General features: G+C 31.4%; 1 protein-coding gene and 1 pseudogene across 1 annotated transcript; one reads left to right on the top strand and one right to left on the bottom strand.

The window, feature by feature from the left end:
- The first annotated feature begins 523 nt into the window (after nt 1–523).
- LOC127724878 (P2X purinoceptor 7-like) lies at nt 524–2234 on the top strand (annotated as a pseudogene).
- A 7-nt stretch (nt 2235–2241) lies between these two features.
- On the bottom strand, nt 2242–7072 carry LOC127724101 (uncharacterized). Its single transcript, XM_052230959.1, has 7 exons — nt 6975–7072; nt 6224–6488; nt 5192–5720; nt 4581–4767; nt 3915–4172; nt 3289–3460; nt 2242–2482 (listed from the first exon to the last, which is right to left on the bottom strand). Exons 2-7 carry the CDS (start codon nt 6355–6357, stop codon nt 2473–2475), a joined length of 1290 nt encoding a protein of 429 aa, XP_052086919.1. The 5' UTR covers nt 6358–6488; nt 6975–7072; the 3' UTR covers nt 2242–2472.
- Nucleotides 7073–19410: the final 12338 nt, after the last annotated feature.

Here is a 19410-nt window from a genome sequence, read left to right as displayed (position 1 = left end):
TATTCGAAAAACTAAGGTTTTTTTTTACCCCAAACATACGTTGTCTTAGCTGTACATGTATTTGGCACAAATAAAATTAGTTTAAAAGATCATGTTTTGCACGATTTATATGAATTGTGGCATTAAATAGAATAAACATTTTCGCATCCACCCCTGATATGCAGTCATTTAAAGTATTTATCATATGAAAACTATATGTCCTTGCAAAGTTTCAACCTTTACTATTTATGTGCCCATGATATTTATTTGGTTCTGTTAAAGAGTAACTAAAACGCTTATAGCAAGTTATTTTCATTATATAGTACTAAATAAACGTATAAAAACGCAAAAAACCCGATGAAATTTGGTCAATTAATAACGGAGAAAATAGCGAGTGAAGTTGGATTATTTTTACCTGTGGGAAATCCAATCAGCGCTATTTCCGGAAACAGGGTTTCCTCGCTGAGTGACCCCGGTTGACCGGAAATGACGTACAGTGCGGGCTACTCTTGAACTTGTTTACATTGACCAGAAGGAATATATTATGGACGAAAACAGCAATGCTAGTGATTTATCGCTGTCATTTCAAAGCTCATCATTTGATAGCATTGAAGAAGTTGACCGTCCAATTGTTGCAGAAGAAGATATTCAACCATATCAGTTTGAGCCAGAACTTTCTGATGGTAACAGCGACGATGGTAGAGAATTTGCATCACTGGATGGGGACATCGATATGGAACATAGATTAGGAAATACAAACTGGTAAGTGCATATTTGTACAATATAATTTGTAAAAGATTATTGGCTAAGACTTGCTACAAAAATACCCGAGATTATAGCAACTAAGCAAGATATGAGTGAAAATGAATAAAAAAAGGGTATATAATAAATTTTCACCTTAGTCCAAGTTCAGTCATATTTTAACTTAAAAAATACTGTATATGTGTTTTTTCGCCTCTTTTTGTTGCTTTATTTTCATTTCTTTTTTGTGTGCTTTATTTAGATTGACAAATAACATGTTATTTATATATTGAGCAAACAGCTTTCACTTAAAACGCTATGTACATTAATTTGTAGGTATAAGGTCTCATTTGTCAAAAAAGCATGGCGTTTTTGACAGCAATTTGAATTGTTTTATCAGACTTTTTCTGAGACGGCCTTCAATATTTTGACTGGCTAAAACTTTAATAATTTATATTCTTCGTTGGGCAGATGAGCATTACTGAAAAACACATGTGTCACTGTATAAGTCTTTACTCTGTAAAATTATTTGTCATCTAGTCTTTTGGTATATTTATCCTCCTAAATTGAAGCATTTTTTACCGTTCAAAAATTTCTTACCAAAAAGTATAGAAACTGGTAATTGCTGGTTGTGCATACCCTTTTTTGCTTTTTTAATTTATCGTATCAGTACTGTTTTCATACCGCATGTGCTTTCCGTTTCTCAAATTTGAAAATTGAACTTTCAGGTGTGACTGTGGAACTGTGAGTCTATGCCAAAAGCAGAGGAATGCATTTGCTGCCAAGAATTAAGCAGAGTTACTGAAAAAATGGAGGAGCTACCCACACCAGTATCATGCATAACAGAGCATCCTGGATTTGAACCAGTGTGCCTTAACCAGTATGTTCTGGAAACTGCATACTTCCAATACAGACAGCAGTATGGAGAAATACAAGTAACAACAGAAGAGTAAGTTACTTATAATTTATTAGCACTTTTATTTTCTTTATCAATGTATTAATAACTTTTATTACATACAAAAAACATCTATACATTATGGCATGAACGGGCAGACATGTGCTAAACAAAGATGTAGAAGCAATCAAACAAAACATATTTTATGAAATGTGCAATTATAATTTAAATGTTATTAAACCATGTTTAACAGATCAACATATGAAAAAAAAAATATCCAAAAAATAAAATCACATAAAAACATGTGTTTGATGAATAATTAAATAGTTGTCTAAAAAACAAAGTGAGAAATAGCTGTGAGAAATAATAAATCAGATTTTCTTTATAAAAAAAGTTATGATTATTGCTTTTTTTTAAGGAGAAACCGGTATACAGCCTATCGTCAGTTAGCAAGATGGTGTTGGGGCTACCTTGGAAAGTCTGTACGTGTTCATCTCCCAGCTTGTGCCACCCATGCAATAAGGAACAAGTTCCCGTCAAACCAATACAAAGGTTTTGAAGAAGCATAAACATTCATAGACTATTTACATGATTTACAACAATTAATATGTACAAATTATTCATTATTTATTACAACCATTAAATGTCATATAAATTTTTTTAGCACTTATATCTTTATTAACAATATTGTCTACATTTCTGCCTTCCTGAATCTTGATTTCATAGCTTGTATGGCATCAGTTTTCTGTGGTCGTGTGAAAGCTGCACACAGTGGTCTTGGTGTTGGCATTGGTACATCTGATGAATTGCGAATAGTTGTTACATCAACAATTTTCCCAACAGATCTCATCAGTGTGTTAACGTATCCTGAAAGATAATAAAGTATTATTGGCTACTTAATAAAAATATGGTTCAGAAAGAATTATCACAATATACAAGTGCATATGTGTTAAATTATCAAATTAAAACATACAATAAAATTAATGTTTTAAATATTTTTTCACAGAAATGAAATATAGGTCACTAAGTCAGCAACCCAATGACAAAAAGAAAAAAAGAATTTCCAATAGACACATCTAGGATACATGTACAATACACAGTCTGAAGAATAGAATGGTTTTAAGCAATATATATGTCTGACACGTATTAATTTTTCCTACTATGAATTAAACACTTAAAAAAGATTTGCGGTCATCTTCTCAGGAAGAATGCTGGTTAGATAGCAGTATTAAATTTGTGGATTGTCATACAATTTTTCTATAACATCTCAAATTGAAAACTTACGGAATGACTGATTGATCTTTTTTTTCTTGTGATATAGCCGCCACTCTTGTACTTTGGAAAGTGTATGCTATATCTTGCTACTCCATCTTTTGTAACTGCTTGTGGTCTGCTTGAGTTCTCGTTGAAATGCAGTGCAGCAAGAAGCAGTCTGCAATATAAGAAAATAAATTTCAACGTTTGATATAAGAAGTAACAAGGGGTACAAGATTTGGTTTAATACCAGGCTTTGAGACTCATTTAACATTATTGAACAAATGTTTTAAAAATAACTGACATGGTGTAAAATTAAGTGTTTTATGTCCCTCTCCATGAGAAAATTATCTGAAGTAGTGTGCTTTATTTAACTTCTATAAGTTAACAAATCCTTATTGAATTCTTAACTTTTTTACCTGCAGTGCATCCCATGAAAGGAGTAACCAACCATCTTTGGTGCGAAGTGGTTTATGGTTGAATGAAAGGCTTCAACATCTGAAGTCTGGTGAAGAGGTGACAGCTTTTTAACGGATGTTTTTAGTCCTGTGGCTGTCAACAGCTCTTCCGTCTTAACACAAGCTTTGGTTCCTGAAATAAAAATTAGTAAAAGTAAAATACTATAAAGAAAGAAATTTTATTTTGTCCCCCCCCCCTTTTTTTGTTATAAGAGCTGTGGCTTGTACTTAAATCATTGATCATCAAAACAATAGTTTAAAATTATTATATCATTTTAATTTTTTGTACACATGTCAAATGTAGTTTTTCATGTTATAATTGAGAAATTTTTTGCTGTAATTTTAATGGGATTATTACCTAAGGATCATACATGTACCGGTTACTGTCATTCATCTTGTATCTGATAGAGAGCTGAAATCACTGGGTTGATAAGACATTCAGGTTTAACAAACATCCAGTTTTTATTTTTTTTTTTTTTTTAAAAAGTATAAAACCTTTTCCTATTTCAATTAAATTATAAAAAAATACATGTCAATTTTATTTTTTATATCTTGACAGGATTTACAACTAAACACTATTATCTCACCTGGTTTTAACCATTTCTTTTTCCTGTCTTGGCCAACTAGTTCACTGTGCAAACAGTTTGCAACTTGGTCAGAATGTCCTCTGTGCTTGTTTTGCACATGGTTAGCAACAGATAACCATTTTGATACCATTTCTTCACTGTCACCATTTGGAGTGGATGCTGCAACCCAGTACATATGGTTGGTGATGCTTTTGATCCATTCTCCAACTTGTGTACAGTCTTTCTCCTTGCTGATCTTTACCAATTTTTTCTTTAAACCTGTAAGCATAAGGATTTTACCATTATAAAGCAAAAGTGAATAATTCATCTATGTCTAAATAGCTACATCATGGGAACAATAAATCAACTAAGAGATTTATCTATAATTAAATATAAAAAAAAAACATCATTGTTAATTTTTTAAATAATACAAAGATCATGCATACAGTTTTTTTTATTTATCAGTCTGTTGGTTTCCTTGTTTGAATTGAATTTGTTCAAAAGACTTATTTATGGTATTATTAAAAGATTCTAATTGGTGTGTGCTAAAGATCATTGTAGATGGCTTTATGTAACCAATAATTGTCTTAGCCAAACATCAACTAAATTTGGTCTGGTGGATAGTTGTATCATAGGCAATCATACCAGATCTTATTAATATCATTCGATTTTTAAATCTAAACAAACCTTTTGCAACATGCCAGACATCAAAGTAGTGAGTGATGTGTGGTGTCTGTTCTCTCACATATTTTACAATCTGGACATGCTGGTCAGTTATAAAGGTTTGGACTTGCAGGTTGTTGTCTTCGAACCATTTTAATGAGCGTATCAACCCTTCTTTCTCCATCGCATTGCTTGAACTCACCTCATTACTCTACAAGAAAAAAATCTATATATTAATCATGCTAATATATATATTACAATAAGTTAAAAGAATTTTAATATGTTTGTCTCTCATTGCATACTTGAAAATAATCACAGCAAGATACTTATATCCATACATGCATAATGCAGAACCGCATTAAATCATAATCAAGCACTGTCATGACTGTTTTGTTTGTCTTTTCTAATGAATATGCATTTTTTTTTACTTGTTACTTGACCGTCTCAAATATGTGCCGTGTCTTAGAAGCAATTATAATTCACTTTAGTCTAAATGATCAAATTCCTTCAAATAAAGTTTAACAGTGTAATCATTAAAACAATTCTGGGTATGGAAACCAATTAATGTACCATATCTTTGGTATTGATGGGGTAGGTACCTGTTATACATTTAAATTGGTTATAAAATATCATACCTGAACCAGTTGGATGTCTTTTACAACACCTTGTTTCAGGTCCATCATTGAGTATGACCCATACTTGGCTGAATGACCTGGGGTATCAGCTCTACCATCACCACCAAGTACTAAGGACTCTGTAGCGTCTCTGTATCTGGCTATGTGTTGCGACTGTTGGTGCTTCCAGAACCTTAAAACAGCTGGATATAAAATATGTCTCTGATGATTGAAGAATGTTTGATGAGAAATTGTTGGAATGTTCATGAAGTTCATTAAACGTAGCACTTTTGTTGGTAATGCACCTGAATATAAAATTGCACTTGAAACTGCTAAATTACCAGCTGGAACGGATCCCACAAATGGCTGACTGTACCATGAATAAATATGATGACAAAGTTCACATGTAACATTAACTTTAATTAGAGTCCCCACTGTTTGAGCAATGGATGCGTTGGCAGAACCACAACATTTAGGGCAAATCTTGAATAAGTCCATTAGCTGCTCTTCACATACTATGAACTTCTTTTCTTGAAGATGTGTTTCTAATCTGTGAGAATAAAGTATAAGATAAACGTTAGTTACTGAAACCGGATAGGTGGAAAATTATACAAATATACTTTAAATTCAGAAATTATTGCGAACAATGCAAAAGGTTTATAATCGCAAAAATCTATAAATCGCATTTAGAAATTTTTATATGAATTTAACAGGATTGTTCTCAATATCGCAATCATTAAAATTGCATTTTAGTCTAAAATGACAAAATCGCAATAAAAAATGCACCCAATAATTTCTGAATTTACAGTAATAAATGATTGTTATTTGGTCTCTCAGTCAGGTGACTTATAAATTCATGTTTGTCGAACAATTTTGGGGTTTGTAATCACTACACAATGCATATTCAACACCATGTATACATTAAATTATATCGTCAAAAAAAAATAGGTTTAAGATGTGAGTGAGCACATCAAAAGTCCACATTTTATAATTTTTTTTACAGTCTATCATCCTTAAATATTTCTGTGATTTTTTTCTGTTTAAAAGACTTACTCATTATGAGAATTATCACTTCCACCACTGTCTGAAGAATCATTTAAAGACGGTTCGTATGATGGATCATTGGTGTCAACTGGTATAACAGGATCATTGGTGTCATCTGGTATAACAGGATCCTCATGCTCCATGTGGTCACTATCATTATGTTCTTGATGCCTTTCTACTGTATTGTTCTCATGCTGTGGTTCAACTGGTGTTGGCAGGAGGTTACACTGAATTCCAAAACTACGTTGCCTAGGTTGAAAATCTGCTTGAAAACCTGAATGGAAAATATGCATTTTTTACACCTTTACCTATGTAAAGTTAACTTACCTATACTTGCTTACCTTAACTACATTGTGTCTTGAATAGAAAATTGTCTCATTAGCACTCGTACCATATCTTCTTTTTTTATATTTTGTCAGGGGCCAAATAAACTTCTTTCAGCTTTCAATAATACTATGCATTTAAATTGCAATGGGCAGTTGTTATTCAAATGTATTAACTTACAATTAAAACACGAAACAGAGAACTGTGTTCCCGATTATATTATACCTCTATAGAATCACTGAAAGGGCTCCAGTAGGGTACCCCCTTATATCCCAAGGTTCCATTCAATATATGTGTTTGATCACCAAATCACTTCTTGTCAAATGTGAAAGGTCATAGTTAACATTTTTGTAGGTCTTCGATCCATTTAAATGAAAAGTAACATTCAAAGGTTGCAAACATAGCCTTAAAATGCAAGAGCTGAAAGTATACTTACATTTCTCTTTTGTTTTGGACGAGCTTGAATCCTGGCAGATCTGTACTTCTTTTTAGTTGCTACTATTGGTGTTTGATTATCTGCATCTTTCTGGGAATTACTAATGTTGACCTAAAAAAAAATTGTAATTATTTAGAGTATGAACAAACCAGGAAAAGACAACTATCAATAGTACAGCTATATTCGACACTAGGATCCGTCTTGACCTAGTTGTAGGGAATGAATGATTTGTTCATTGTTGAAGACCCTCTATCAACTGTCAAGATGATTAACAGGAATAAAGCCCTGTGTATTGATAACATTATAACTGAACAAAAACACTGCATAAGTTAGTATTGTAAATGATATACAAACCATTTCAACTTCTGTTTGAGTAGTTCTGATACAATAACTGTTATCATTGTTGAAATTTATTGGAGATGGATCAACATTCATTAGTACATGTATGTTTGACTCTGGTCCATCATCACAAGGGTCTGGAGATGGGCATGTGCCAATGTGGATAAGCACAGCAACCTGATCAACTGTCTCTTTAGGGTCTTTACTATCTTCAGTTGGTGTATTATATGACACTTCCTGAAGTATCTGAAAACAAGGAAATAAAATTAAAATCAAGTTCATATGTTGCATTTACTTAACATTTTAACAATAGTTGACGCTCATCAAAGCCATGCACCTATGACAAATAACTTTATCGGAAAGAAACAGAAGCAAAAAATGATTTGTAAATAAGAACAATACATTTGATTGTACATATTTAGCACTAGTCTTTATAATTATTAATTACTTAAATATTAAGATTATGATTGTTAATTAGTTGTTATGTAAATTGGCTCGTGACTTGTGTCAATCGGTTCACTGTTTTCCTGCAATATCAAAGAAAGACTGGCGGGTGCCTAAACATTGTTCATTTTTATAAAATTTGCAATTTGTGTATTAAAAATTAATTTCTACCAAATATATAAAAAAATGTTTGTTTAACAGCACCCCTTCTAGTCCATAGTTTCATATTAGAGTCCTTAGCTGTGTTTAGACGTACCGTCTCTTTAGGGTCTTTACTCTCTTCGGTTGGTGTATTATATAATAGTTCCTGAAGTACCTAAAAAAAAAGGATAGATAATGAAAATCTAGTTCATATGTCACATTTATTACTTATGGCTACAATTACTTACTTACTTACCTTTAATCCTCTTCATGTTCTTGAACACATAAGGCATCAACAAATTAGGTTTAAATAAATAAGTTTATTGTTTATGTAGTGATAAGCCATTAGATTTTTGGGAAACTATACTTTTGCTATGTCTTTAAAAAAAGAGAATGTTGAAATTTTAGAATTATCAGTGCTTACCAATTTGAAATAATAATTTAATTCTAGAAATGGGGAATTCTGGTAATAACTATAATAATATAGCCAATAAATTTCAATAAATGCCCCCATATACATATATATATAAAAAGAATGAAAATGAAATTATAGATATTTTGAAAGGTGTGTATAACATAAATACAAATGGAAGACCATCTTTTAGGAATAAAAAGCAAACACTATTTTTTTAAACAAGCAAATATAAGACACAATATTAATTGATAGTTTTAAAACATATGTTTTACAAATAGTGATATAAGTTACTGAATAGTAATATAGATTTTGATGTAGAATTGTAATGTGTTTTTTTTCTATTCAATTGACAGATTCATAAAATTTCAGAATTTTCTTATAAAAATATAATAAATTTCTTAGTTTAATCAGAGACATATAATTAGAGAGGGATAAGTAATTTCTTACAATCCTTGTTGTAATAAAAAAAAATATGTAGAGAATCATTGGAGAAACTGCACTGTATATCTAAAACTATAATAAAAGATTTTGATGGATTTTAATAAAAACAAAATTATTCAACTTATAAAATAATTCCCACATTTGTAGAGTTATAACTTAGTTAATATTGGTTATGGGACTTTATGCTCTTTGTGTAATTTGAATTATAATATCAGTCAAAACTGGTTTTCATAACACCTTTCTAATGACTTTGTTATATTGAATTACTCCACAGGTGGTAGGTGTATTGCCAAGTTGTTATTTACCTGATTGGAGGGATTAAAACTTCTGTTTGATCTTTATTACTTGATAACAGGATGTTAATTAATAGGTGCTAAAACTTTAACTGTTTTAATTACCAGGATTAAAGGTGATAAATATCCATCCACATGTTTACTAATTTGTTTTATATCATGAACTAGTTTTAATTTTCACAGGTGTTTAATACTATTGAGGGGGAAAATAAAATTTCTTGCACGATTTGAAGTGTCATATATTTTTTTTTTTTTAAATAATGAATAAATAAATACATATTCTTTTAATAAATAATTAGACATTCAAACTTTGCTTTTGCTTTACATTGCCTAATGAAATAGAATGTCTTTAAAAAAAAAGCTACATTTTTACCCAAATTAATTTCTGCATTATCAGGATTATGATCATGAAAAATGTTATATAAATAGAGAGATAGTTATATCATGGAAGTACATGTATTGTTCTATATTGTATTATTTTACCATAGTCAGGAGACTCTTAATATTTGAAATTATTATGGTTACAAATGTATAACTTTTATGCTCATAGAAAGAGAACAAAATTCAGAGGGACATAAGACCAGAATAACTTTTTATGGAGCTACACATTTGGCTATAATAGCCTCTTACTGTACCACAACTTATGTTAACTTGTTGGCTACATCTCTGCATTTGATATAAGCCGCCTTACATGTACCTTCTACTTACTCCATTAATAACATTTTTAAATAGCCCTATGTTCAGGATGTTGGTAATTGTGGTGGTTTGAAAAGAAGGGGTGAAAATCAAACACAATAACTCTAAAAATACCCTTAAAAATACCCTATTAATGATGTAAAGGTACAATATAGTTATACATAAAAAATTTGGATCCAACAGGAGAGGCTGCATAGGCTTAATGTAGGCTTATTCTCACAATGACATTATAATAATGCATACATTTTCAAACATGTGCATATATACACATAAAATTGATGTATATATAAAGACATATACATGGTATATAAAAACAAATAAGATTAGACATGTTAGAATTATTTTTTCAGAAGTATTTTGATGCAGACCGTCACTATACCATGTATACTGGTCATGCTGGTTGCCCATTTTTCACACAAGTAGAAATATATAAAATTATATATATTAAAATCGCAAGTTAAAGTCCTCTTATATATATATGAGCAAATTTAGGCAAAATATAAATCACAATCCTCCATCCAAGACACAATGTAATAAAAGTGAGCAAACATACATGTAGTTTAAGTCTTTATTCAATTAAACTTTTATAATTCTATTATGGCACCAAATGCACATCAGCTGTTTAACGCAAAGAATTATGACGCTTTATATTACTTCTGAAATCTCTAGGTATTCAAACTCATGATAGTAATGCCAAGTCAAACTTATTCATATACATTGCTAAGTCTCAGGTGGATTTGCATACATTGTATAATATCACAACTATTTTTTATAAATTTAATATACTTTATATGTATAATAAGTGATAGTGTACAACAGATGCAATGGACATGCGTTTAAGTAATGTGCTTATTTATTGAAAAGGGGTGGATAAAAAAATAAATGTTACTATAATGCTGATATGTTCTTAACTTAAATATGCGGCACTTTTCTGCTTCTTTACTATTACTTTTAATAATCTTACCCTGGCCTTCTCTCTTTTCTGTAATGCTTTAGAAGTTTTGAGCTTCTTCTTAGGTTCAGTAAGAAATCCCTCATTAAGAACATCTGATGACCTTTTGGGATAAATGCTTGGCACTGAACCTGGCAATAGTCTCTTGCTGTTATGAGCAGATAAACCAAATAACTCCTTGAATCTCAACCTGTCAACCTCATAGCATTCTTCTCAGAAGTGTTCTGAACATATGGCTGAGTGTTTAGTTGGCACAGTAAAATCCACACGGGTTAGTTTTACAAAACGAACCCACAAGTTACGTTGTCGGTCATCTTTTGGAAAAGCGTGTTGAGTATGTCCCGTTTTTGCAGAGTTGCTGCATCCCGCAACTGCACAATTCCTTCCCATTGTTGAATTGTAGATTTAAATTAAGTAAAATGTTTCATCAAACAAGCGTCGGTGAATATATTAGAAGCACTGTCAATCGATAATTGTCACCAATAACGTATCAACAATCAACTGAATCTGCTTTCACTTTGCATATGACCTGTACCTATTTATGTACATGATCTGAACCGCACAGTACGTCACTTCCGGCGAGTAGTAATATTAGAATAAGTGGCGAGTTTTTTAACAAATCGTTCAGGTGTGTAAATGGCGATCGGCCAGTATTTTGCTAAAATCTCGAAAACTAATTTACCAAAATTCATCGTTTTTTTTTGCGTTTTTATACGTTTATTTAGTACTATAAAATGAAAATAACTTGCTATAAGCGTTTTAGTTACTCTTTAAGAGCATGAAGGTATTTGATGTGTTTTCCGAAGTTTTCAAAGAGAGTCGCATGTTTTTCCCGTTAATCAGTTATACTGTTTTTTTTTTATCTAACACGCTAGGTTTTTGGATTTAACATAATATTATCTATCGTTTAATCAGCGTACCATGATTTATAGCTTTAAATGGCCATTTGATAACTGAGAAAACGATAACAATGTTCACTCTCTATGGGTTTAGGTGTAAAGCTGAATAAAAAGTAATAAGCACTGCGATAAACATTTACTTTAACGGTTTGGTTTTATATTTAATACCTGATAGAGGAGCGATAAAGATAAAGGACTGTATGCAATCATTAAAAGTATTTGTCATATGAATACTACTTACCTCTTGATATGCTCGCGATATTCTACATGTTTAGTTTAGGTAAGAGCATGAGGACATTTAACGCGTTTTCAAGGTTTTCAAAGGAAGTTGCATGCTCTTCTCGTAAATAAATAATACCGTTTGTTTGATTCTCATTTAGAACTGTTAAATCTTTATTGAATACGGATTTTGATTTCAATTTATATTTCGAAACCTGTAAATTGTGAATGATATTGAATGATGAACATATATTTAGAAACCAGATATCTAGTATACAGTGTTTGATATACTATAACATAATAAAATTAAAGATGCATTTAAAAATATAGTAATAAATTTAAAGATACAATACAAAACAATTTCCTATTTAAAAATGTAGGGTGAACACGTGATTTGCGGCCTTGTTTCTTTTCCACGACCACCGGAAGCTTTTTCCTTTTGATTAATGCTCTATATTATCAGTGTATAGAACAGCAGTATAAGTTATCAAATATCCTATCAATATAGAGGTAAAATATTATTATATAAATAAATTTAATTAGGGATAAAACTACTCAGTTATACTTTCTTTTATATTAAAAAAATATAACGATTTCAAAATTATTTAAATATTACAAATTTTATCATCTACACAAATCAAATTAAAATCTTGATAAAGTGTAATAATCGTGTTACCTAAACAATTTAACGCAACTTTTGTAATTCTATTTGTCGTGTCTCTTTAATATTCAGCCTTTAAACTATTACAATACTGAAGACAAACATGATAAAATCTTTATTATTTAGAACGCCACCTTTTGAATGTAATGGTGTAATGATATACCTGTCGAACGACACGAACGTTAACAGAAATTTTTTAAAGAACTTTAAACTAACACAAAGACCACATTAACCCTACTACCTAATAATCGCTTGTAACAAATTTGTGTTACCTGAAATAGTTGATCTGATGGGCGTTATATAATATAATAAGATACTTTTGTCAAATCAATCAAAAGAACTTTTATAGATGTAGCTCGTTTTGATGGCTCTTTTTCAAATTGATTGACAATGTCAGTCATGCATATTTACTCTATAAAAATTTCTAATGAACGCTGAAGTATCTGTTTGATTGTAAAGTTTATTTCAATATGGTTATAACAGCAAACATAAGTTTGTACAATTACATATTATCAAAACATTTATCTACTCATGCATCTAATGAAAAAAGCTTTTTGCTGATCTGTTTCGTTATTTGGTTTGACGCTCTGTTTTTTTAATTTCAGCAAATTTGAATGTTCCTTTGGTCAAGCTTGCAAGTATTAAGGAATATCACACCATTTATTGCGGATCTAAGACATTCGAAAAGAAATTAGCGTGTGGTATTCATGTACTATGTCCTAGATGTCTGGTCCAAGAAAACGTTTGTGAGATATGCTGCTTGGGTAAATAATGGAATTTTAAGATGAAACATTCATATTGAAAAGGATGCAGTGTTATAAATGTTATAATGGAAGGATAATTAATTTCTTAAGCTATTATTTAAATTAACTACAGTGGTTTAAAGATACAGATAAAGACGTATCGTTGTCATCGAATACCTTTATTTCTTATTCATCATAACAGTAAATATGGAAGACAACAAACATTTAATGTATGCCTTAAGTATCGGGGAAAACCTCGCTGGAATTAGTTTGAAAGTGTGTTTATCTTAGTTTTGATATTAAAATGTAACACTTTTGGCAATTGTTTTTTGAGAGCTTGTGATTTATCACACGTTTTGATACTATTATGTTTTATGTTGCATGTTTTAAGGTTGCGTATCCCAAACTCTTTTCCGATATTGCCGAATGTCATTTATATGTTCTAGATGTCTTTATATTCATATAGATACATGTCCTTATTTCCCCTTTTTTAGCCTTACCTTTCTTACATGGTTTAAAAAAATATACAGTAAAAATAACACATGATCTTATTTCATTTATTGAAATTTTAATGCCTTGTTAATGTCTATATAGGTGCTACCGCAATATGTAGGATATTGTTATCAAACACAGTATATTATATCATAAAAGGTAAACGACTGTTTATTGATTGACTGTCGTAATGTCAATACAATGTAAATATCATCCTCCTTTTTTAATAATTCAAGGAAGTTGATTTACCTTACACAATTTATAAATATGGCAAAGGCAGTGGGTATGAATGACATTTTTTTTACCCTTTTAGCTTAAAAAAACACACAAATTGCCATTTATTTTTATTTGAAAATTCATAGTATATTTTGTTTTGTCTTACATATTTCCGTTATGCCTGTAACCACCTTGAGTTTTAGAATAACCCTGCAAAATCGTTATTGTTGAATCGCGCCATTAATATTTATATATAACCAATAGACTCCCAAATTATCAATCTCAACACTGAATTTCGAAAGTCGATATGGTTTACGTATTTGATTCAGCAGGGTAATTGTACACAATTGAAACCACAAACTTTGTATGACATTAATTATAAACGTTAAAAGTACAAGAAAAAAATCATTTAAAGTATTATTAGACAAAAAAGTGGTATATCGCGTACTTCGGGGCAAACGAAATAAAAGAGGGACAAAAGATACCAGAGGGACCGTCAAACTCATAGATCGAAAACAAACTGACAACGCCATGGCCAAAAATAAAAAAAAAAACAAACAAATAATAGTACAGATGACACAAAATAGAAAACTTAAGACTAAGCAACGCAAACCCCACCAAAACTTGGGGGTGATCTCAGGTGCTCCGGAAAGGTAAGCAGATCCTGCTTCACAGGTGGCACCCGTCGTGTTGCTTATTTTATTACAAATCCGGTAAATAGTCTAATTCGGTAGGTCACATTCGTGAAAGGGAAGGGTATTGTAATTACGACATAAGGAACATATCCGATATTATCTGTGAAACGGTTATTCCATAACGGTCAATCAACTCGTGATGGCGTCCGCTAAATTTACGAAGGGATGATTTCAACTTCACTATTTGAAACTCTTGGTTTAATAGCTTCCTTGTGAGCAGCAATCCTATATCAAGGAAATCATGATAGGAAATACAAGCCCTGGAATATCGTATCAATTGAATAAACAAGACTTTACTTTTCAATCGATATCGTTGGTAACGCTTTGAACTCCTAGCTACCGTTTCATACAACAATCTCAAATAATGACAAACGTAGATGTTAGCTAGTAACTAACGACTACATAACGATTACGTTTACGTGCGTTTCATAAAGCATACGTAGACGAATCGTTAGAATTTTCGATCGCTAGACAATCGCTATTTATTTTAGAACAAGAATCCCAGGATATTGCACTCTTTATCATTGGAGACACATATGCTAGTAAACGACGGAGAGCAAAAAAAGAGTCCAAGTCCAAGAAATCCCAATTTAAAATTTGTCCTCCAACATGGTAGACATAATAGAATTGTTTCCTATTTATTTAAGAATAATTTATGCAAGTCCTTGATTAGTTGGAAATTTTCACATGGCCTGGACCATTTTATATGCTTATTTTTAACAGTGTGGGATATGCTCACTTAAAAGCGGTGACTTAATGTTGCATCTTAAATAATTATCATTCTCATTTCAATGTCCCCTTTGTATGTTTCGCCTCTTTAAAAAAAACCGTCAGCATAAAATGATTTGAAATTATTAAAGTCTGCTTTGTGTGTATCCAAAATAATGTTCGATGTATTTAGATATCTTTTGTGTAAGTGATTGACATTGATTCGTAATATCTTTTAATTATTTTCAAACATCGGTAATCTGGCATTTTATTTACTAGTATTGTCTCTTTTGTCTAAATCCTGATAATTCTTTGATAACGTAAATACATTTATTTTTGCACACAAATACGTCAAATGAGAATATTCATGAGTATTATTTCTTATTCAAAGGGTAAAGATATTCTGTAACCTCTTTTAATATTCATCGATTTTTCAGGACTTATCATTATTCACTCTCCCCCCTACCCTCCCCAGCTTCTTTTTAACGCGGAGGAATAAAGTTATAGTAATTGGAAGGTCCGTCCGTCCCTCCCTTCTTGTTTGCCTATTTTATTCTTAACTATTCTTTAGCTAGTAGACAGAATGGTGTGTGCCTTTTTCAGAATCTTTACCATATATTCTGCAATTTTACTGGTTTTTTTTGTTATAGTTATTATGGGGGGTTTTCTCATTACCAAATCAAAGACTTTGCTATAGATTTGTTTTGTAGGTTACAAATTTGTATCCGCAACTCCTCTTTAACTCAAAAAAAAAAGTAAGAAATTTTCTCAAATTGCTATGATATATCATGCCATTGTGCACCTTTTATGTTGTTTTTGGTCAGATTAATTTTTGGGTTTCCCTTAGCAAGGGTCGAGGGTATTATTGTATAAGCGATATACGGTAGATAATTCCCTATGCCTCTTTTTACCCATTTTAGATTTATATTATATCTGCTCTTTGATGCTGGTATTCATTTTTTTATTGTGTTTCGCATTTGTCATTGCTTTTAACAAAAAAAAGTTATAAACTCGAAATTTATCCTGAACTGATACTCGAATTTTGACTCAAACTCAAAGTTTAACTTGGAAAGTAACTCGTAATATAAGGTGAAGATCATCTCGAACTTCAACTCGAACTCTAACTTGATGGTAAGCCACACTTGTAGTAAACAATACAATTTGCCACTTCACAACTCCTAGAATTAGTGTTCCAGATATCATACACGTAAACAGTTTTGAATACCACAAAAGGAACTGATAGGATTCAGTTTTATTCATGTATGATAAAACATGGTGTGTAAATGTACGCCCAGTAGCAAGTTAAATGGATGTTCAGGGTTAGAACTTATAATTATGAGATATGATTCTTGACCCGGCTTTTTACTAGGCCGACATAGATGGAGTTTTAACATGCCAGTTCAAAAAAATACATGTCACCTTATCCGGACATATTCAGGACCTACCAAATTTAACTAATACCCCACATGCCGCATACTAATTGGAGAAAAAGCAAATACCAATTTTCGTCTTTGGTTTGAACTGGCTGGGAATCGAATCCACGGCGATCCAAATATGAGTAAACATTTTATTTATTTTGAGGGTACAACTATGCACCAAAAATCTTTAATCGATATTTCATCTTTTCAGTTCATTTAAAATGTGTAATGTTGACTTGCAGGAGCAAAGAAAATGAAACAGTTAACACAGGGGGAAATTAAACTCATATTGTTTAGATACTTAAACTACAGTGAATGTCCAAATTTATACCGTAGGTTTTACAAAGTATAGATGTCTAAACACGAGAATCATAAGAGCCTGAAATCGCTCACCTGTAAGATATTCAATGATTTTTTCATTTTTGGAATTAAAGTATATCAATACATGTTTAAACATACCATTTTATGTTTCTTTTCATTACAGTTTCTGCAAAAAAACCCTAAAAAAATAGATAAAAATTATCTTTTAAGAACAATAACTCCAATAAGGGAAATTTTACAATTTCATTCATTTAGCTCTATTGTAGATCTGACGTTGCTAAACACTTTTGCTGTTTACAATTTCTCTTTATCTATTATACTCTTCAAGACAACCAAAATCTCTGAAATATCCATAATAAGAACTTGACAGTAAACAAACATTGGGTTATCCAAATGGTCTGAAGATTTCATGGCAGTGCTTTAGGTTTTGAGATAAAAGCCAAAAACCGCATCCCCCCCCCCCCCCCCCCCCCCATGTTCAATTTTTAAGCAACGGTGGCCATGTTTTTGTATGGATCAAATCCTCGGATGCAATTAAAAACTAGACACAACTATAGAGAATAACCAGTTAAAGTTGGATGTATTTGGCGCAGTAATTTCAGACGAGAAGATTTTTAAAATAATTTACGACGACGGACGTCAAGCAATGACATAGGCTCACATGGCCCTATGGGCTAAAAAAATATTTTAGACTGTATGTGAAATGTTATAGCTGCAAAAAATAAGTACTATATATCTTTTCGCTCTAGACTATTTTGATATATCAATTTTTTTTATTTGTACTGAGTGATATCTAAGTCGAGGGAAACGTGATTTTTATCAGTTATAATTGGTGTTAGACTAGTTTTCAGTAACTGTCAACCGGTACTTTATCTTTTTGCTCATTGGTTTTTTATGCCTTGTCCCCGCAATGTGATGAGTTAAGTCATTTTTAATTTATCTTTATAATTCATTCTTATGTTGTACTGTTTTGTTACTATCCCATGTCAGGGGGTTGTTGAGCACTTAAAAAACATATCTAAAAACCCAACCTTAACTATGTGCATAATCTATGTCAGAAGCCTATAACTAGTTGTTTATCGTTGGTTTCTGTCAATCATATATATTTGATTTTCGTGTATTGCTTTGTACATATAAACATGATAAAATTAGTACATTAATTTTCTTGTTTGAATGTTTTTCATTTTGTCATGTCGAAACATTTTTATAACTTACTATCATCGCAGTATAGTATGTATTGGAAATGGTCCTACGTTCACCTATAAAAACCAGCAAAAGTCCATGATTGAAAAATAAAGAATTTCTATTTCTATTCAATATATATATATATATATATATATATTTGCTTACACAGAGGCTGATTAAGGGGGGGACGGGGCGGCCCCCTTTATGGAATTACATTTATAGTTAATCCATGCAGACTTTTAACCTATACCACCCCAAATTTTGTCTAATTTGTGGGGCACGTCGTCCCCTTTTTCAGATACCTGGATCCGCATCTGTTACATGCATTTTTCTAGACTAGTTAAAGTATTGAAACCTTGTAAAGATATATACATAAGTTCGGGTTAAAAATGACGGCATTTGCTTTATTTGATTGAGAAAATACCATTTATATATATGATAGCTCTTTTTTTATCATAACTTTAATCTCCTTTTTACAAGATGTTCCGCCAACCTTACATAGTCGATATTCTGTTGGGCCGTTTTTGTTTTTTTTTTTTGTTATTTTTATTTCAATGTGTGTTTTGTGTCTAGTAAGTAAATGTTTTTGCTATTTTAAAGAATGTATTCCTATGTAAGGCAGCTTTTTTAGGTTGTCTGAGGTAGGTTGTTGATGACTCGGACACATGTTCAATCCCGACACACTATATGATCCTTTCGTAAAACCTGAGCATGGAAGTCAGTGCATGGTTGCTGTCCGTCGTTTTGTTGTTATGTATTTTTTGTGCATAAACCAGATCACAGAAAAGCATAAACTTTCTGTGTGACGCAATTTATCATTTTTTGATCTTTGGTTGCAGTATCTCTAGAATTTATATACATTTAATCACATCGGTGGCTTTTATGATTTTTATGGCTTTCGCCTGAATATTGTTTTCACAATTTTTAGTGCCCTTTTCACAATGAAGCGAGAGAAATAATATTTTTTTGAATTAGAAAGATGTATGCTAAATCAAGTGAGCTTTAATTGGCTGTTGATGGTGACCTTACATTACAGCAAAATGTATAAATGTTTGAGTCTCTACAATAGCATATTAGGATTACACAACGATTCAAAACATGCAATAAAAATGATGAATTCTTAATTTCTCTCCTTACGAACTTTTTGTATAACATGTA

The sequence above is a fragment of the Mytilus californianus genome, unplaced genomic scaffold, assembly GCF_021869535.1.
Source record: "Mytilus californianus isolate M0D057914Y unplaced genomic scaffold, xbMytCali1.0.p SCAF_14, whole genome shotgun sequence".
NCBI classification, from domain to species: Eukaryota; Metazoa; Mollusca; class Bivalvia; order Mytilida; family Mytilidae; genus Mytilus; species Mytilus californianus.
This window is presented reverse-complemented; position numbering and strand designations above follow the sequence as displayed.